Source organism: Cherax quadricarinatus, chromosome 27 (genome assembly GCF_038502225.1).
Source record: "Cherax quadricarinatus isolate ZL_2023a chromosome 27, ASM3850222v1, whole genome shotgun sequence".
NCBI lineage: Eukaryota > Metazoa > Arthropoda > Malacostraca > Decapoda > Parastacidae > Cherax > Cherax quadricarinatus.
This window is the reverse complement of record NC_091318.1, coordinates 17947647-17967008: the sequence shown is the minus strand read 5'-3', so window position 1 is coordinate 17967008 and position 19362 is coordinate 17947647. Positions and strand designations below refer to the sequence as shown.

At 40.9% G+C, this 19362-nt stretch overlaps 1 protein-coding gene across 2 annotated transcripts in view; it reads right to left on the bottom strand.

Moving 5' to 3' along the window:
- LOC128691206 (splicing factor C9orf78 homolog) overlaps positions 1-19362 on the bottom strand; it is a 76160-nt gene that overhangs the window by 15349 nt on the left and 41449 nt on the right. For both annotated transcript variants that reach the window (XM_053780067.2, XM_053780066.2), the window contains exon 5: positions 12879-13050. In XM_053780067.2, coding sequence (XP_053636042.1) covers positions 12879-13050 — 172 coding nt within the window. The remainder of the gene's footprint in view (positions 1-12878; positions 13051-19362) is intronic.

The window sequence follows — 19362 nt, the reverse complement described above, 5'->3', positions numbered from 1 at the left end:
TGTTTTTCTTTATTTTTCAAGTTTTTTTTTTTTCATTGTTGAAGATGAATAAATGTAGGATCTGTTGGCTGTACTCAAAGTGGTGTTTGAATTTATATTTCCTCAATATTACTACGATTATTTATTTTATCATTAATAAAGTTCGATTTATAGCCTTTAAGCATTCTCATTGCTAAACATTAGTCACTGGTCATTCAGCAGTGATGTAACTGGAGTTTACTACCCCTATCCCCCCGCCCTTGGATTTCATGAGGGTGACACCAAAGATGCCACCCCGGGTGACACCAATGATTCCGCCCCGGGTGACACCAACTCTAGCGACGCCTCTGCATGTACAGCCAGTGTGCCATTGTTTACAAGCCAGTGTGAACAACTGCATGTGTACATGCGATACATTTTGTATTATTCCAGTGTTTTTAGTGCTTGTAACTGCTAAATAAGCCACCATGGATCCAAAGAAAGCTTCTAGTGCCAACCCTGTGGTAAAAAGGGTGAGAAATACTATTGAATTGAAGAAAGAGATAATCGCAAAGTACGAAAGTGGAGTGCGTGCCTCCAAGCTGGCCAGGTTGTATAACAAACCACAATCAACCATCACTAATATCTTGACCAACAAAAAGGAAGCTGTTGTTGCAAAAGGTGCAAATGTGCTTACAAAAAAGAGATCGCAAATACTCGAAGATGTGGAGAGAGTGTTGTTGGTGTGGATCAACGAGAAACAATTATCAGGAGAAAGTGTTTCACAGTCAGTTATATGTGAAAAGGCAAGGCAGTTGCATGTGGATCACATTAATAAAATGCCTCCAACTAGTGCTGATATTGATGAATTTAAGGACATTTGTACAATGTGGAGAAAGGTGCAAGCCTTTATGGATGAGCGTCACCCTGACACAGCTGTTGCAAGCCGTGCTGGTGACTCTTACAATGACAATGTGGTGTCCCATTTTAGGGAAATCTTAAAGACACGCCAGAAACAGAGATCTCTGGACAGATTTTTGGTGTGACAGAGGTCAAGTGACTCTCAAGCTGGTCCTAGTGGCATTAAAAAACAAAGAAGGGAGGAAACCCTGAAAAAGGACTTGCTACCTAAAGTCCTTATGGAAGGGGATTCCCCTTCCAAACAATAATATACCTCCATCCTCTCCCCTCCTCCTGTCTCATCACTAAGTCTTCAGTAAAGATAAGTGTCATTTTATGAATTATTAATGTATTTATTCTGCATGTCTTATTGTTTTCTGTGTAGGAAAATGTACATTTCATGTGAAAAAATTTATTTTTAATACTTTTGGGTGTCTAGAACGGATTAATCGGATTTCCATTATTTCTTATGGGGAAAATTAATTCGGATAACGATAAAATCGGTTAAGGACAAGCTCTCTGGAATGGATTAATATCATTAACTGAGGGTCCACTGTAAACGAAAGAGACAGAATGAGTACATAAGAGAGGACAAACACAAAGTTATACTCATAAACAAACCAGGCAAATGTGTCTGGTTTGTGATACAGTAGAATAAATAAAGAGCAATACTCCCATTCTCATGTAACACCATTTTTAGAAGAAATGACACTCTGAGTGAAGGCATATGAAAGGAATAATTTTCAACAGTTACCCCCGTAATATTATAGTGTACACATTTTCTCTGATGTTGGACTAGAGAAAACGTTATTCTTGACGTCACTCCTAGAAGTCGCCTGGCTACCACATCTTATATGTTAATTTATTCTACTGTGGGGTGTATTTATCATCTTTATATGTTACGTAGCATATAATTTTGAAAAAATATCATAGATGGATTAATGAAAATGTGTATATTAATGTAATATACGACATTTGATGTGCCTCAGTGATTATTATTGAGTACAGTGGACCCCCGCATACCGCACGCATCGCATACCGCACGCATCGCATACCGTACAATCCGCATACCGCTCGCTTTTTTCGCAAAAATTTTGCCTCGCATACCGCCCAAAAACCCGCTCACCGCTCTTCGTCCAAGACGCGTCCAATGTGCGGCCTGAGCCACGCTCACATGTTCCGCCGGTGGCATTGTTTACCAGCCAGCCTCCGCGGTAACATCCAAGCATACAATCGGAACATTTCGTATTATTACAGTGTTTTTGGTGATTTTTTCTGGAAAATAAGTGACCATGGGCCCCAAGAAAGCTTCTAGTGCCAACCCTACAGCAATAAGGGTGAGAATTACTATAGAGATGAAGAAAAAGATCATTGATAAGTATGAAAGTGGAGTGCGTGTCTCCGAGCTGGCCAGGTTGTATAATAAACCCCAATCAACCATCGCTACTATTGGTGGTACAGCTGCTGCTGCTGCTGCTGTACCACCATCAGCTGCTGCTGCACTGTCAGCTGCTGCTGCACTGTCAGCTGCTGCTGCACTGTCAGCTGCTGCTGCACTGTCAGCTGCTGCTGCACTGTCAGCTGCTGCTGCACTGTCAGCTGCTGCTGCTGTTGTACCACCGTCAGCTGCTGTTGTACCACCGTCAGCTGCTGCTGCTGCTGTAGCATCGTCTGCTGCTGCTGTAGCATCGTCTGCTGCTGCTGTAGCATCGTCTGTTGCTGCTGTAGCATCGTCTGCTGCTGCTGTAGCATCGTCTGTTGCTGCTGTAGCATCGTCTGTTGCTGCTGTACCACCGTCAGCTGCTGCTGCTGCTGCTGTAGCACCGTTGTTGGTGTGGCTTATTGAGAATACCAAGAAACAACTAACCCCAGAGGATTTGCCACCCAGGATAACCCAAAAAAGTCAGTGTCATCGAAGACTGTCTAACTTATTTCCATTGGGGTCCTTAATCTTGTCTCCCAGGATGCAACCCACACCAGTCGACTAACACCCAGGTGAACAGGGAAAAATGCCTGGAACTAGTGCTCATATTGGTGAATTTAAAGCCAGCAAAGGTTGGTTTGAGAGATTTAAGAATCGTAGTGGCATACACAGTGTGATAAGGTCTGTTCTGGAAGAAAATGCCAAACAGGACCTACAGTACTCAGGAGGAAAAGGCACTCCCAGGACACAGTGTCTCATCAGTCATTGCTGCATCTTCAATAAAGGTAAGTGTCATTTATTCTTCATTTAGTAGAGTAGTACATGCACAATATATATTGTGCATGTACTACTCTACTATTGTGCATGTATCCTTCTCTTTGTGTGTAGGAAAATGTATATTTCATGTGGTAAAATTTTTTTTTTCATACTTTTGGGTGTCTTGCACGGATTAATTTGATTTCCATTATTTCTTATGGGGAAAATTCATTCGCATACCGAACATTTCGCATAACAATCAGCCCTCTTGCACGGATTAAAGTCGCTATGCGGGGGTCCACTGTATTATTATCATCATTATTAATATGGCATCTCGAGACATACGACACTCTTACTGATTTTAATGTACCTGCACGCCAGCACAGTGTGTAAGTTTATTTAGGTACAGGTACATATACATAAGTATAATTATCAGAGTACGTATACAGTAGACTGTCATTTAGCATGAGTTTATTTGGCACGATTTGGGTATTGCACAATTGAAGAATTGCGGCACAATTTTATGTAACACGTCGTATAATTAATTTAACGTGGTTCAGTTTGTGGGAAGGAAAAAAAATTATCTTTTGCTCAAGCGGCCGCCTTGTTGTGGAGCAGCCGGGGAGCCCTCCCGCCATCCCCTGCCACTCCCCGACACCATCCCAGCATTCCTAATTCATATGTGTCCAGTCTTTTTCTGCTACAAGGCAGCTGTGTTTGTGAATTGTGTTGATATTTTAATTACTATATCTTGTATCTGCCAAGCAATCATGACACCCAGTAGCCATACCAGTGTTGCTGAAAGTGGCACGAAGAGGTATCAGCACTTAAGTCTTAGAATTAACAAAGAAACAAAGATATTAGACAAGAGATAACCTGTAGCTGTAATGAAATGTTACTTTGTACACAGGAAAAGAGGTAAACATGAGTTTGTGTGACTGACTGACTTACTGAATGACTGACTTACTGAATGACTGACTTACTGAGTGACTTGACTGACTTGCTGAGTGACTTGACTGACTTACTGAATGACTTGACTGACTTACTGAGTGACTTGACTGACTTACTGAATGACTTGACTGACTTACTGAGTGACCTGACTGACTTACTGAGTGACCTGACTGACTTATTTAGTGACTTGACTGACTTACTGGGTGACTTGACTGACTTACTGAATGACTTGACTGACTTACTGAGTGACTTGACTGACTTACTGAGTGACTTGGCTGACTTACTGAGTAACTTGACTGAGTGACTTGATAGACTTACTGAGTGACTTGACTGGCTTACTGAGTGACTTGACTGACTTACTGAGTGATTTGACTGACTAAATGACTTACTGAGTGACCTGACTTACTGAATGACCTGACTGACTTACTGAGTGACCTGACTGACTTACTGAGTGACTTGACTGACTTACTGAGTGACTTGACTGACTTACTGAATGACCTGACTGACATACTGAATGACTTGACTGGCTTGCTGAGTGACTTGACTGACTTACTGAGTGACTTGACTGACTTACTGAATGACTTGATGGACTTACTGAATGAATCCCAGGTCTTCAGTTCATCTAACACGATTTTACCTAACACGGCATTTTCAGGAACGCAACTACCATGCTAAATGACAGTCTACTGTACATAAAATATGAAATAACTTGAAAACACTTGAAATTTTGGAAAGTTTCCAGACATAATGGAGAGACGTGGTGCTCAAGGAGCTCACTAAGAATGTAAATAAACCAGGTGGGGTGTGGGGACTGTATTAGAAAGTCAGGTGGGGAGAGCAGTATAACGTGTTTTGGTCATAATTTGAAATGTCTGTATTAGCAGAATGCCGTAAAGCGGGGCCCTACTGTATGTAAGTTATTTAACAATAATGCATCCAGCTGGGAACTGAACCTGGGACATTTAGTCTAGCTCCTGGGAACCAAGCTGAACTCGCGATGCCTGAACCCACTTGACCAACATGCTACAAATATCAGGCACCCAAGGAGTACACTGGATCTGCCACTCCTAATGCGAGCACATTTCTACACCCATTTGGAATGCCAGTCTCATGAACAGTACACATATTAGTGCATCCACAGAACAAAGTGGTTTTAAGCAACTAACAACTAGCAACTAGCAACAAGCTAGGAATTGAATGGCTGTGGCAGATCCAGTATACTCACTGAGTGTCTGATGTTTGTAGCATGGTGGTCCAGTGAGCTAAGGCACTGAGGTTAGCTTGGTTCCCAGAAAGAGGACTAAATGTAACAGGTCCGATTCCCGGCTGGTCACAGTATTGTTAGTTGCTTAAAACCACTGTTCTTTGGATGTATTAATTGTAAGTGTGTATGTATCAAGCTAATTCCAAAAGTCTGACAATGCCAGTGATCTTTTTTTTTCAACAAGTTGGCCGTCTCCCACCGAGGCAGGGTGACCCAAAAAGAAAGAAAATCCCCAAAAAGAAAATACTTTCATCTTCATTCAACAATTTCACCTCACTCACACATAATCACTGTCTTTGTAGAAGTGCCCAGATACAACAGTTTAGAAGCATATATCTAAAGATATATAACAGGGATATCTTGCTACTCCTACTTACACTTTGGTCACACTTCACAGACACGCACATGCATATATATATATACATACATCTAGGTTTTTCTCCTTTTTCTAAATAGCTCTTGTTCTTTTTTATTTCTTCTATTGTCCATGGGGAAGTGGAAAAGAATCTTTCCTCCGTAAGCCATGCGTGTCGTATGAGGCGACTAAAATGCCGGGAGCAATGGGCTAGTAACCCCTTCTCCTGTATACAATTACTAAAAAAGAGAAGAAGAAAAACTTTATAAAACTGGGTTGCTTAAATGTGCGTGGATGTAGTGCGGATGACAAGAAACAGATGATTGCTGATGTTATGAATGAAAAGAAGTTGGATGTCCTGGCCCTAAGCGAAACAAAGCTGAAGGGGGTAGGAGAGTTTCAGTGGGGGGAAATAAATGGGATTAAATCTGGAGTATCTGAGAGAGTTAGAGCAAAGGAAGGGGTAGCAGTAATGTTAAATGATCAGTTATGGAAGGAGAAAAGAGAATATGAATGTGTAAATTCAAGAATTATGTGGATTAAAGTAAAGGTTGGATGCGAGAAGTGGGTCATAATAAGCGTGTATGCACCTGGAGAAGAGAGGAATGCAGAGGAGAGAGAGAGATTTTGGGAGATGTTAAGTGAATGTATAGGAGCCTTTGAACCAAGTGAGAGAGTAATTGTGGTAGGGGACTTGAATGCTAAAGTAGGAGAAACTTTTAGAGAGGGTGTGGTAGGTAAGTTTGGGGTGCCAGGTGTAAATGATAATGGGAGCCCTTTGATTGAACTTTGTATAGAAAGGGGTTTAGTTATAGGTAATACATATTTTAAGAAAAAGAGGATAAATAAGTATACACGATATGATGTAGGGCGAAATGACAGTAGTTTGTTGGATTATGTATTGGTAGATAAAAGACTGTTGAGTAGACTTCAGGATGTACATGTTTATAGAGGGGCCACAGATATATCAGATCACTTTCTAGTTGTAGCTACACTGAGAGTAAAAGGTAGATGGGATACAAGGAGAATAGAAGCATCAGGGAAGAGAGAGGTGAAGGTTTATAAACTAAAAGAGGAGGCAGTTAGGGTAAGATATAAACAGCTATTGGAGGATAGATGGGCTAATGAGAGCATAGGCAATGGGGTCGAAGAGGTATGGGGTAGGTTTAAAAATGTAGTGTTAGAGTGTTCAGCAGAAGTTTGTGGTTACAGGAAAGTGGGTGCAGGAGGGAAGAGGAGCGATTGGTGGAATGATGATGTAAAGAGAGTAGTAAGGGAGAAAAAGTTAGCATATGAGAAGTTTTTACAAAGTAGAAGTGATGCAAGGAGGGAAGAGTATATGGAGAAAAAGAGAGAAGTTAAGAGAGTGGTGAAGCAATGTAAAAAGAGAGCAAATGAGAGAGTGGGTGAGATGTTATCAACAAATTTTGTTGAAAATAAGAAAAAGTTTTGGAGTGAGATTAACAAGTTAAGAAAGCCTAGAGAACAAATGGATTTGTCAGTTAAAAATAGGAGAGGAGAGTTATTAAATGGAGAGTTAGAGGTATTGGGAAGATGGAAGGAATATTTTGAGGAATTGTTAAATGTTGATGAAGATAGGGAAGCTGTGATTTCGTGTACAGGGCAAGGAGGAATAACATCTTGTAGGAGTGAGGAAGAGCCAGTTGTGAGTGTGGGGGAAGTTCGTGAGGCAGTAGGTAAAATGAAAGGGGGTAAGGCAGCCGGGATTGATGGGATAAAGATAGAAATGTTAAAAGCAGGTGGGGATATAGTTTTGGAGTGGTTGGTGCAATTATTTAATAAATGTATGGAAGAGGGTAAGGTACCTAGGGATTGGCAGAGAGCATGCATAGTTCCTTTGTATAAAGGCAAAGGGGATAAAAGAGAGTGCAAAAATTATAGGGGGATAAGTCTGTTGAGTGTACCTGGTAAAGTGTATGGTAGAGTTATAATTGAAAGAATTAAGAGTAAGACGGAGAATAGGATAGCAGATGAACAAGGAGGCTTTAGGAAAGGTAGGGGGTGTGTGGACCAGGTGTTTACAGTGAAACATATAATTTTTTATTTTTATTATTTTTTTTATTATCACACCGGCCGATTCCCACCAAGGCAGGGTGGCCCGAAAAAGAAAAACTTTCACCATCATTCACTCCATCACTGTCTTGCCAGAAGGGTGCTTTACACTACAGTTTTTAAACTGCAACATTAACACCCCTCCTTCAGAGTGCAGGCACTGTACTTCCCATCTCCAGGACTCAAGTCCGGCCTGCCGGTTTCCCTGAATCCCTTCATAAATGTTACTTTGCTCACACTCCAACAGCACGTCAAGTATTAAAAACCATTTGTCTCCATTCACTCCTATCAAACACGCTCACGCATGCCTGCTGGAAGTCCAAGCCCCTCGCACACAAAACCTCCTTTACCCCCTCCCTCCAACCCTTCCTAGGCCGACCCCTACCCCGCCTTCCTTCCACTACAGACTGATACACTCTTGAAGTCATTCTGTTTCGCTCCATTCTCTCTACATGTCCGAACCACCTCAACAACCCTTCCTCAGCCCTCTGGACAACAGTTTTGGTAATCCCGCACCTCCTCCTAACTTCCGAACTACGAATTCTCTGCATTATATTCACACCACACATTGCCCTCAGACATGACATCTCCACTGCCTCCAGCCTTCTCCTCGCTGCAACATTCATCACCCACGCTTCACACCCATATAAGAGCGTTGGTAAAACTATACTCTCATACATTCCCCTCTTTGCCTCCAAGGACAAAGTTCTTTGTCTCCACAGACTCCTAAGTGCACCACTCACTCTTTTTCCCTCATCAATTCTATGATTCACCTCATCTTTCATAGACCCATCCGCTGACACGTCCACTCCCAAATATCTGAATACGTTCACCTCCTCCATACTCTCTCCCTCCAATCTGATATTCAATCTTTCATCACCTAATCTTTTTGTTATCCTCATAACCTTACTCTTTCCTGTATTCACCTTTAATTTTCTTCTTTTGCACACCCTACCAAATTCATCCACCAATCTCTGCAACTTCTCTTCAGAATCTCCCAAGAGCACAGTGTCATCAGCAAAGAGCAGCTGTGACAACTCCCACTTTGTGTGTGATTCTTTATCTTTTAACTCCACGCCTCTTGCCAAGACCCTCGCATTTACTTCTCTTACAACCCCATCTATAAATATATTAAACAACCACGGTGACATCACACATCCTTGTCTAAGGCCTACTTTTACTGGGAAAAAATTTCCCTCTTTCCTACATACTCTAACTTGAGCCTCACTATCCTCGTAAAAACTCTTCACTGCTTTCAGTAACCTACCTCCTACACCATACACTTGCAACATCTGCCACATTGCCCCCCTATCCACCCTGTCATACGCCTTTTCCAAATCCATAAATGCCACAAAGACCTCTTTAGCCTTATCTAAATACTGTTCACTTATATGTTTCACTGTAAACACCTGGTCCACACACCCCCTACCTTTCCTAAAGCCTCCTTGTTCATCTGCTATCCTATTCTCCGTCTTACTCTTAATTCTTTCAATTATAACTCTACCATACACTTTACCAGGTACACTCAACAGACTTATCCCCCTATAATTTTTGCACTCTCTTTTATCCCCTTTGCCTTTATACAAAGGAACTATGCATGCTCTCTGCCAATCCCTAGGTACCTTACCCTCTTCCATACATTTATTAAATAATTGCACCAACCACTCCAAAACTATATCCCCACCTGCTTTTAACATTTCTATCTTTATCCCATCAATCCCGGCTGCCTTACCCCCTTTCATTTTACCTACTGCCTCACGAACTTCCCCCACACTCACAACTGGCTCTTCCTCACTCCTACAAGATGTTATTCCTCCTTGCCCTATACACGAAATCACAGCTTCCCTATCTTCATCAACATTTAACAATTCCTCAAAATATTCCTTCCATCTTCCCAATACCTCTAACTCTCCATTTAATAACTCTCCTCTCCTATTTTTAACTGACAAATCCATTTGTTCTCTAGGCTTTCTTAACTTATTAATCTCACTCCAAAACTTTTTCTTATTTTCAACAAAATTTGTTGATAACATCTCACCCACTCTCTCATTTGCTCTCTTTTTACATTGCTTCACCACTCTCTTAACTTCTCTCTTTTTCTCCATATACTCTTCCCTCCTTGCATCACTTCTACTTTGTAAAAACTTCTCATATGCTAACTTTTTCTCCCTTACTACTCTCTTTACATCATCATTCCACCAATCGCTCCTCTTCCCTCCTGCACCCACTTTCCTGTAACCACAAACTTCTGCTGAACACTCTAACACTACATTTTTAAACCTACCCCATACCTCTTCGACCCCATTGCCTATGCTCTCATTAGCCCATCTATCCTCCAATAGCTGTTTATATCTTACCCTAACTGCCTCCTCTTTTAGTTTATAAACCTTCACCTCTCTCTTCCCTGATGCTTCTATTCTCCTTGTATCCCATCTACCTTTTACTCTCAGTGTAGCTACAACTAGAAAGTGATCTGATATATCTGTGGCCCCTCTATAAACATGTACATCCTGAAGTCTACTCAACAGTCTTTTATCTACCAATACATAATCCAACAAACTACTGTCATTTCGCCCTACATCATATCGTGTATACTTATTTATCCTCTTTTTCTTAAAATATGTATTACCTATAACTAAACCCCTTTCTATACAAAGTTCAATCAAAGGGCTCCCATTATCATTTACACCTGGCACCCCAAACTTACCTACCACACCCTCTCTAAAAGTTTCTCCTACTTTAGCATTCAAGTCCCCTACCACAATTACTCTCTCACTTGGTTCAAAGGCTCCTATACATTCACTTAACATCTCCCAAAATCTCTCTCTCTCCTCTGCATTCCTCTCTTCTCCAGGTGCATACACGCTTATTATGACCCACTTCTCGCATCCAACCTTTACTTTAATCCACATAATTCTTGAATTTACACATTCATATTCTCTTTTCTCCTTCCATAACTGATCATTTAACATTACTGCTACCCCTTCCTTTGCTCTAACTCTCTCAGATACTCCAGATTTAATCCCATTTATTTCCCCCCACTGAAACTCTCCTACCCCCTTCAGCTTTGTTTCGCTTAGGGCCAGGACATCCAACTTCTTTTCATTCATAACATCAGCAATCATCTGTTTCTTGTCATCCGCACTACATCCACGCACATTTAAGCAACCCAGTTTTATAAAGTTTTTCTTCTTCTCTTTTTTAGTAATTGTATACAGGAGAAGGGGTTACTAGCCCATTGCTCCCGGCATTTTAGTCGCCTCATACGACACGCATGGCTTACGGAGGAAAGATTCTTTTCCACTTCCCCATGGACAATAGAAGAAATAAAAAAGAACAAGAGCTATTTAGAAAAAGGAGAAAAACCTAGATGTATGTATATATATATATGCATGTGCGTGTCTGTGAAGTGTGACCAAAGTGTAAGTAGGAGTAGCAAGATATCCCTGTTATCTTAGCGTGTTTATGAGACAGAAAAAGAAACCAGCAATCCTACCATCATGCAGAACAGTTACAGGTTTTTGTTTCACAGTCATCTGGCAGGACGGTAGTACTTCCCTGGGTGGTTGCTGTCTACCAACCTACTACCTATAAGTGAACAGTATTTAGATAAGGCTAAAGAGGTCTTTGTGGCATTTATGGATTTGGAAAAGGCGTATGACAGGGTGGATAGGGGGGCAATGTGGCAGATGTTGCAAGTGTATGGTGTAGGAGGTAGGTTACTGAAAGCAGTGAAGAGTTTTTACGAGGATAGTGAGGCTCAAGTTAGAGTATGTAGGAAAGAGGGAAATTTTTTCCCAGTAAAAGTAGGCCTTAGACAAGGATGTGTGATGTCACCGTGGTTGTTTAATATATTTATAGATGGGGTTGTAAGAGAAGTAAATGCGAGGGTCTTGGCAAGAGGCGTGGAGTTAAAAGATAAAGAATCACACACAAAGTGGGAGTTGTCACAGCTGCTCTTTGCTGATGACACTGTGCTCTTGGGAGATTCTGAAGAGAAGTTGCAGAGATTGGTGGATGAATTTGGTAGGGTGTGCAAAAGAAGAAAATTAAAGGTGAATACAGGAAAGAGTAAGGTTATGAGGATAACAAAAAGATTAGGTGATGAAAGATTGAATATCAGATTGGAGGGAGAGAGTATGGAGGAGGTGAACGTATTCAGATATTTGGGAGCGGACGTGTCAGCGGATGGGTCTATGAAAGATGAGGTGAATCATAGAATTGATGAGGGAAAAAGAGTGAGTGGTGCACTTAGGAGTTTGTGGAGACAAAGAACTTTGTCCTTGGAGGCAAAGAGGGGAATGTATGAGAGTATAGTTTTACCAACGCTCTTATATGGGTGTGAAGCGTGGGTGATGAATGTTGCAGCGAGGAGAAGGCTGGAGGCAGTGGAGATGTCATGTCTGAGGGCAATGTGTGGTGTGAATATAATGCAGAGAATTCGTAGTTTGGAAGTTAGGAGGAGGTGCGGGATTACCAAAACTGTTGTCCAGAGGGCTGAGGAAGGGTTGTTGAGGTGGTTCGGACATGTAGAGAGAATGGAGCGAAACAGAATGACTTCAAGAGTGTATCAGTCTGTAGTGGAAGGAAGGCGGGGTAGGGGTCGGCCTAGGAAGGGTTGGAGGGAGGGGGTAAAGGAGGTTTTGTGTGCGAGGGGCTTGGACTTCCAGCAGGCATGCGTGAGCGTGTTTGATAGGAGTGAATGGAGACAAATGGTTTTTAATACTTGACGTGCTGTTGGAGTGTGAGCAAAGTAACATTTATGAAGGGATTCAGGGAAACCGGCAGGCCGGACTTGAGTCCTGGAGATGGGAAGTACAGTGCCTGCACTCTGAAGGAGGGGTGTTAATGTTGCAGTTTAAAAACTGTAGTGTAAAGCACCCTTCTGGCAAGACAGTGATGGAGTGAATGATGGTGAAAGTTTTTCTTTTTCGGGCCACCCTGCCTTGGTGGGAATCGGCCGGTGTGATAATAAAAATAATAATATAACATACCCATCCAAACTGCCAATATCCCAAATCCCTCCTTTAAAGTGCAAGCACTGTACTTCCCATTTCCAGTACTCAAGTCTAGCTATATAAAAATAACCAGTTTCCACGAATTCCTTCACTAAATATTACCCTGCTCACACTCCAACAGCCAGTGATATACGAGACAAATACTCCTTAAACATATACAGGCTAAAATGAAAAACTTACATCTGTTGTGCTGCACAAAGTTGACAGCCATATTTTTTGGTACAAACTCTGAAGGTCTTTCTTTCTTCATCATGCTTTCTCGCAACAGCTTCTGCTTGGCTTCTTCCGTGGCTTCAATATTGCGTATCTTGGCCTCAAGACCTAAGTCTACTTCAGGGATACCACTCAACATCTGAAATTCATTAATATGGCCTGGCAATTATGCTATATTTTTTTCAGTACACTGTATGCTTGGAATTCTTGCATCCATGATAAAAGTGAATACAGAGTGTTAAATATACATATATCGTTTTTGTAACATATATCGCTATTAAAATGTTATTCCAAGACTTTCCCTCAGTGAATCTGACTGAGCATTTGTGAACCCCAGGTGTAAACAACCATCTACGTGTCCAGTACCATATGCTCCTGTGTTTATCCTCTACATTTATTTATCATTTTATCACACCATCTTGTCTCTGGATATTACCCTTGGCACCAAAAAAAAATACTAGTGATGGTGAAGGTCTCAAGTAGTATGGTCGGCCATCAGATAACATGGTTATGTTCCTGAAAACAGTTTGTAATAAAAAAACATGGAAATATGTCATACTGTTTATTATATTGTGTTATCTGGAGAAGAGAGAAGTGTAGAGGAGAGAGAGAGATTTTGGGAAATGTTGAGTGAATGCATGGGGAGTTTTGAATCAAGTGTGAGAGTAATGGTGGTTGGGGATTTCAATGCTAAAGTGGGTAAAAATGTTATGGAGGGAGTAGTAGGTAAATTTGGGGTGCCAGGGGTAAATGTAAATGGGGAGCCTTTAATTGAGCTATGTGTAGAAAGAGATTTGGTAATAAGTAATTCACATTTTATGAAAAAGAGGATAAATAAATATACAAGGTATGATGTAGCATGTAATGAAAGTAGTTTATTAGATAATGTATTGGTGGATAAAAGGGTGATGGGTAGGCTCCAGGATGTACATGTTTATAGAGAGGCAACTTATATATCGGATCATTATTTAGTTGTAGCTACAGTTAGAGTAAGAGGTAGATAAGAAAAGAGGAAGGTGGCAACAAGTAAGAGGGAGGTGAAAGTGTATAAACTAAGGGAGGAGGAAGTTTGGGTGAGATATAAGCGACTATTGGCAGAAAGGTGGGCTAGTGCAAAGATGAGTAGTGGGGGGGGGTTGAAGAGGGCTGGAATAGTTTTAAAAATGCAGTATTAGAATGTGGGGCAGAAGTTTGTGGTTATAGGAGGGTGGGGGCAGGAGGAAAGAGGAGTGATTGGTGGAGTGATGAAGTAAAGGGTGTGATAAAAGAGAAAAAGGTAGCTTATGAGAGGTTTTTACAAAGCAGAAGTGTTATAAGAAGAGCAGAGTACATGGAGAGTAAAAGAAAGGTGAAGGGAGTGGTGAGAGAGTGCAAAAGGAGAGCAGATGATAGAGTGGGAGAGGCACTGTCAAGAAATTTTAATGAAAATAAGAAAAAATTTTGGAGTGAGTTAAACAAGTTAAGAAAGCCTAGGGAAAGTATGGATTTGCCAGTTAAAAACAGAGTAGGGGAGCTAGTAGATGGGGAGATGGAGGTATTAGGTAGATGGCGAGAATATTTTGAGGAACTTTTAAACGTTAAGGAAGAAAGAGAGGCGGTAATTTCATGCACTGGTCAGGGAGGTATACCATCTTTTAGGAGTGAAGAAGAGCAGAATGTAAGTGTGGTGGAGATACGTGAGGCATTACGTAGAATGAAAGGGGGTAAAGCAGCTGGAACTGATGGGATCATGACAGAAATGTTAAAAGCAGGGGGGGATATAGTGTTGGAGTGGTTGGTACTTTTGTTTAATAAATGTATGAAAGAGGGGAAGGTACCTAGGGATTGGCAGAGAGCATGTATAGTCCCTTTATATAAAGGGAAAGGGGACAAAAGAGATTGTAAAAATTATAGAGGAATAAGTTTACTGAGTATACCAGGAAAAGTGTACGGTAGGGTTATAATTGAAAGAATTAGAGGAAAGACAGAATGTAGGATTGTGGATGAGCAAGGAGGTTTCAGAGTGGGTAGGGGATGTGTAGATCAAGTGTTTACATTGAAGCATATATGTGAACAGTATTTAGATAAAGGTAGGGAAGTTTTCATTGCATTTATGGATTTAGAAAAGGCATATGATAGAGTGGATATAGGAGCAATGTGGCAGATGTTGCAAGTATATGGAATAGGTGGTAAGTTATTAAATGCTGTAAAGAGTTTTTATGAGGATAGTGAGGCTCAGGTTAGGGTGTGTAGAAGAGAGGGAGACTACTTCCCGGTAAAAGTAGGTCTTAGACAGGGATGTGTAATGTCACCATGGTTGTTTATTATATTTATAGATGGGGTTGTAAAGGAAGTAAATGCTAGGGTGTTCGGGAGAGGGGTGGGATTAAATTTTGGGGAATCAAATTCAGAATGGGAATTGACACAGTTACTTTTTGCTGATGATACTGTGCTTATGGGAGATTCTAAAGAAAAATTGCGAAGGTTAGTGGATGAGTTTGGGAATGTGTGTAAAGGTAGAAAGTTGCAAGTGAACATAGAAAAGAGTAAGGTGATGAGGGTATCAAATGATTTAGATAAAGAAAAATTGGATATCAAATTGGGGAGGAGTATGGAAGAAGTGAATGTTTTCAGATACTTGGGAGTTGACGTGTCGGCGGATGGATTTATGAAGGATGAGGTTAATCATAGAATTGATGAGGGAAAAAAGGTGAGTGGTGCGTTGAGGTATATGTGGAGTCAAAAAACATTATCTATGGAGACAAAGAAGGGAATGTATGAAAGTATAGTAGTACCAACACTCTTATTTGGGTGTGAAGCTTGGGTGGTAAATGCAGCAGCGAGGAGACGGTTGGAGGCAGTGGAGATGTCCTGTTTAAGGGCAATGTGTGGTGTAAATATTATGCAGAAAATTCAGTGTGGAAATTAGGAAAAGGTGTGGAGTTAATAAAAGTATTAGTCAGAGGGCAGAAGAGGGGTTGTTGAGGTGGTTTGGTCATTTAGAGAGAATGGATCAAAGTAGAATGACATGGAAAGCATATAAATCTGTAGGGGAAGGAAGGAGGGGTAGGGGTCGTCCTCGAAAGGGTTGGAGAGGGGGGTAAAGGAGGTTTTGTGGGCGAGGGGCTTGGACTTCCAGCAAGCGTGCGTGAGCGTGTTAGATAGGAGTGAATGGAGACGAATGGTACTTGGGACCTGACGATCTGTTGGATTGTGAGCAGGGTAATATTTAGCGAAGGGATTCAGGGAAACCGGTTATTTTCATATAGTCGGTCTTGAGTCCTGGAAATGGGAAGTACAATGCCTGCACTTGAAAGGAGGGGTTTGGGATATTGGCAGTTTGGAGGGATATGTTGTGTATCTTTATATGTATATGCTTCTGAACTGTTATATTCTGAGTACCTCTGCAAAAACAGTGATAATGTGTGAGTGTGGTGAAAGTGTTGAATGATGATGAAAGTATTTTCTTTTTGGGGATTTTTCTTTCTTTTTTGGGTCACCCTGCCTCGGTGGGAGATGGCCAACTTGTTGAAAAAAAAAAAATTCTAGTATTTTTTTATTAACACACCAGCAGTTTCCCACTAAGGCAGAGTGGCTCAAAAAAGAAGAAACAATTTCACTATCACCCACTCCATCACTGTCTGGTCGGAGGGGTGCCAATATACAGTGGACCCTCGCATACCGTTGGCATGACATAATGTTAAATCCGCATGCCATTCCTGGTTACACAGCCATACACAACTATAGGACAGATCAACAAGGGGGTGGCACAGCTATATACTACTCAGACCAACTAGAATGTATCACTAATACTTGCACAAGGGATGAACATGGGGAATATATAATAGCTAAATTCAAATCCAAATACCTACAAAAACCTCTCACATTGATAAACATCTACAGAGTTCCACAGTCAAACATTAGCCAATTTAGTCAAAACCTAGGAAGTATGATAACTGATGCACGCATGAACAAAGATCACTTACTACTCTCAGGTGACTTCAATATAAATCTCTTGCAAGACCAGGGCCCACACATTACTGAATTCACAAACACAATGAGTAACTGCATGTTGCTACCAACAGTAACAAAACCTACAAGAGTTACGGAGACTAGTGTTTCCCTACTTGACCACATCTGGACCAACACCATATCCCCTTTAAAATCAGGCATAATTACAGATAATACCACAGACCACTACCCTACTTTCCTCATAACAACTCTTGGTAAATTACCCCAAGACACTACTAAAGTCACCTTCAGACTTCACAATGAGGCAGCAATTAATAACTTCACAACAGCAGTAACAAACATTGACTGGCACACTGAGCTAGAAATCTATACAGATATTGACGAATGTATTAGTAATTTTCTAAAAAAGACCCAATACCTCTATAACAAGCACTGCCCTAAAAAAACTAAACAGATGACAGCTAAGAGACTGAACAGTCCCTGGCTAACACCCAGCATTCTCAAATCCATAAATACAAAACACCGATATGAAAAACAGTACAGAATGGGTCACATAACCAGAGACCAAACAAAACGTAACTCGTCAATCCTAACCAGCCTGATAAGAAGGGCAAAAAAATTGTATTATGAGAACAGATTATCCAACTTACGAGGTGATATAAAAAAAGACCTGGAAAACCCTATCAGAAATTCTGGGAACAAAAAAGATATCACGAAATAGCGAAATAAAATTAGCAACATCAGATGAACCCCAACTCCCACCAACAGAAACAGCAAACAGACTCAATGATTTCTTCTCCACTATAGGACAAAACCTTGCCAATAAAATCCCAAGCTCAGATACCCCACCAAATGACTACCTCACTGACAACTACCCGAACACACTGTTCCTAGCTCCGACTAACCCATACGAAGTCTCCCTTATTATCAACGCACTAAAAAACAAGGCAGGAGATTTAAATACCTTACCACCCTTTATATACAAAAAAGTGTCACAAGTGCTATCACCAATCATTGCAACACTCTTTAACAAATCCATTGAATCCTCCACCTTCCCTACAGTTCTCAAAATAGCAAGGGTCACCTCGATCCATAAAGGAGGAGACCAGAGTTGAATAACTATAGGCCAATATCCAATTTACACCCTCTCTCAAAAATCTTCGAAAAATTAATTCATAAACGAATCTACTCCTACCTCATCTCCCAAAACATTCTCAACCCCTGCCAATTTGGATTCAGGCCTAATAAAAATACTAATGATGCTATTATACACATGCTAGAACACATATACACTGCAATAGAGAAAAAAGAAGTCCCACTGGGGATCTTCACTGACTTACGTAAAGCTTTTGATACAGTTGACCATGACTTGCTCCACATAAAATTGTCACACTATGGTATAAGAAGGCACTCCCTCAACTACCTCAAGTCATACCTCAGCAACAGAAGCCAATATGTGTACACAAATGGGGCAAGCTCTTCCGCACAACCAATTACAGTTGGTGTCCCACAGGGAAGTGTCCTTGGCCCTCTTCTCTTTCTCCTATACATAAATGACCTACCAAATGCTTCACAATTACTCAAACCCACACTATTTGCAGATGACACTACATACGTCTTCTCTCACCCGAGCCCAGTCACGCTAGCCAATACTGTGAATACCGAATTACAGAAAATATCTACCTGGATGAGGACTAACAAACTTACACTAAACATTGACAAAACCTACTTCATTCAGTTTGGTAACAGAGCTACAGATGTCCCTCTTAACATAATGATAAACGGATCACCTATCACAAAGCTAACAGAGGGAAAATTCTTAGGAATCCACCTTGATAATAGACTCAAATTTCATACACATATACAACAAATTTCTAAGAAAATTTCCAAGACTGTAGGCATACTATCGAAGATACGGTACTATGCTCCACAGTCAGCCCTCCTGGCCCTATATCACTCTCTTATTTACCCCTATCTCACCTATGGAATTTGTGCATGGGGCTCAACAACAATTAACCATCTCAGACCACTAATTACCCAACAAAAGGCTGCAGTTAGAATAACAAATTCTCACTACAGGCAGCACACTCCACCAATATTCAAAACACTAAACCATACAAAACCATACAGAACATCCATACTTATTACTGCACCTATTACGTACATAGAACACTTAACTCTGATATTAACCCTCCCCTCAAACATCTCCTTGCCAACCTCAACAGAACACATGACCATAACACAAGGCACAGATCACTCTTTGATGTTCCTCGTGTCCATCTCACGCTATGCAAAAACTCAATGCACATAAAAGGCCCTAAAATCTGGAATTCATTACCTGTAAATATAAAAGAAACACTACCTGTTTATAAATTCAAGCCTTTTATCAAAGATCACTTACTCACCCAAAACCAAATAAATACTGAATAACTGAACCTTATAAATTGTACATCTTAAATGTTTCTCAAAATTATATCACACAAATGTTAAACCTAAAACC